We start from the raw sequence: 1,573 nt of genomic DNA on the forward strand, positions 1-1,573 counted from the left end.
TTAATACAGCTGGATAATCAACCGCTCACACCAAATGTCCGTACTTTGACAAATATTTTAAATAACGAATCGGATGTAGACTATATGAGATATAAACCTGTAGAAATCGATGATCCCAGTCGGCACCCGTCGGTTATTCTCTGTTCGAGTGGCACCACGGGCTTGCCGAAAGGAGTGACGCTGTCTCATAAAAATCTAATGGCGTTTTTAACAAAATTTAGGCAAGTCTTACTTATATATCATTTTTTTAAACTATTTGTTAATACACTTTTAAGTGGTAATGAAATTAATATGCATTTGATTAAAAACGCGGCGGTTAAATGTTTAATGTATGGGATTTAATTTAACACAAAATATAATACCATACTATAATTTAAATAAGATTTTAAAACGCAGCATGCCCGAGAACCTGGACACAAGAAGCAATGACAGAATATTGGTACTGGTACCGTTTTATCATGGCTACGGGGTGGGCATGCTGTTACTCGGTCTTTTCGCGAATTGCACCTTGATCATAATGCCCGCCTTCGAGCCGCGACTCTTCCTAACCCTGGTGCAGGAATATAAGATCACCCATCTGCCGGTGGTGCCGCCAATTCTGACGTTCTTGGCGAAACATCCGCTGGTAGATACGTACGACTTTCGCAGCGTGAGAGAACTCCTCTGCGGAGCGGCGCCGCTTGCGAAGGACGTAAGTTTTCTTTTGTCAATATGAAATTTGTCGTTTTGTCTCCTTTACCTACCAATCCTCCTTTCCTGCCCCTCGGTTAAGTTATCACAACAAGAAAAGCAGCCCGGCGGGATTAACAATAAGTGCCGGAAGGGAGGCCTCGATGCCGCAGCTGTGAGAACGAAGGACTGCGAGAGGAAGTCGTCGTATTTTTACTAGATACGGCCGGGGAGTAACTTTATCGCGTTTTTTTTTTTTAACTGGTCACGAAGTTGCTAAGGAAAAGTAGAAGGAAAAGAAAATAGAAAGTTGCATTCTCGCGAGTTTCGCAATCGCATCTTTCGGAAAATTGATATCTCTTATCGCTGGATAGTTCCAGAGCAAAACAGACATTGAAAACGAAAAGACGTTATAAAATGTATATATGTTAATTTTTATATTGAATGAAATTCATACTGCTAAATTCTATGGTTGTAACAATTAAAAATCATTTATCTTATAAGATTAAAAAATTTATGATATCCTGCGACGGATTTCGAAAGATACGACAATACTACAAAATATTAATGTATGACATTCTTAAAGCATTACTTTGCAAGTCGTTAATGTTAATTGCTTTGCATTGGTTAATTTAATGAACTAATTTAAAAAAGTTAATCCACATGTTGGCGCAACCAATTTAAAAACAATGGAAGAAATTTAAAGTAACTAATTATTTCCTCTTTTATTCACAGGTCGTAACTGCGGTGAAGGCTCGCATCGGCATAAAATGCGTTCGCAATGGCTATGGCATGACAGAATTGTCGATGGCGACTAATTTGAGCGGACGCGACGATGATGATAACGAGTTCGAAAATCTAGGTTGCGGGCAAATTTTCCCTGGTTTTCTCGGCAAAGTGGTCG

At 39.3% G+C, this 1,573-nt stretch overlaps 1 protein-coding gene across 1 annotated transcript; it reads left to right on the forward strand.

The window, feature by feature from the left end:
* Window positions 1-7: 7 nt before the first annotated feature.
* Window positions 8-1,570, forward strand: LOC105461147 (probable 4-coumarate--CoA ligase 1; the record flags this gene model as incomplete). The annotated part of the gene is made up of 3 exons (XM_011707630.1): window positions 8-221; window positions 397-691; window positions 1,405-1,570. Coding segments are annotated over exons 1-3 (598 nt in total), but the record flags the coding sequence as incomplete, so codon positions are not given.
* Between the last annotated feature and the right edge of the window lie 3 nt (window positions 1,571-1,573).

The sequence above is a fragment of the Wasmannia auropunctata genome, unplaced genomic scaffold (genome assembly GCF_000956235.1).
Source record: "Wasmannia auropunctata unplaced genomic scaffold, wasmannia.A_1.0 LD308160.1, whole genome shotgun sequence".
NCBI classification, from domain to species: Eukaryota; Metazoa; Arthropoda; class Insecta; order Hymenoptera; family Formicidae; genus Wasmannia; species Wasmannia auropunctata.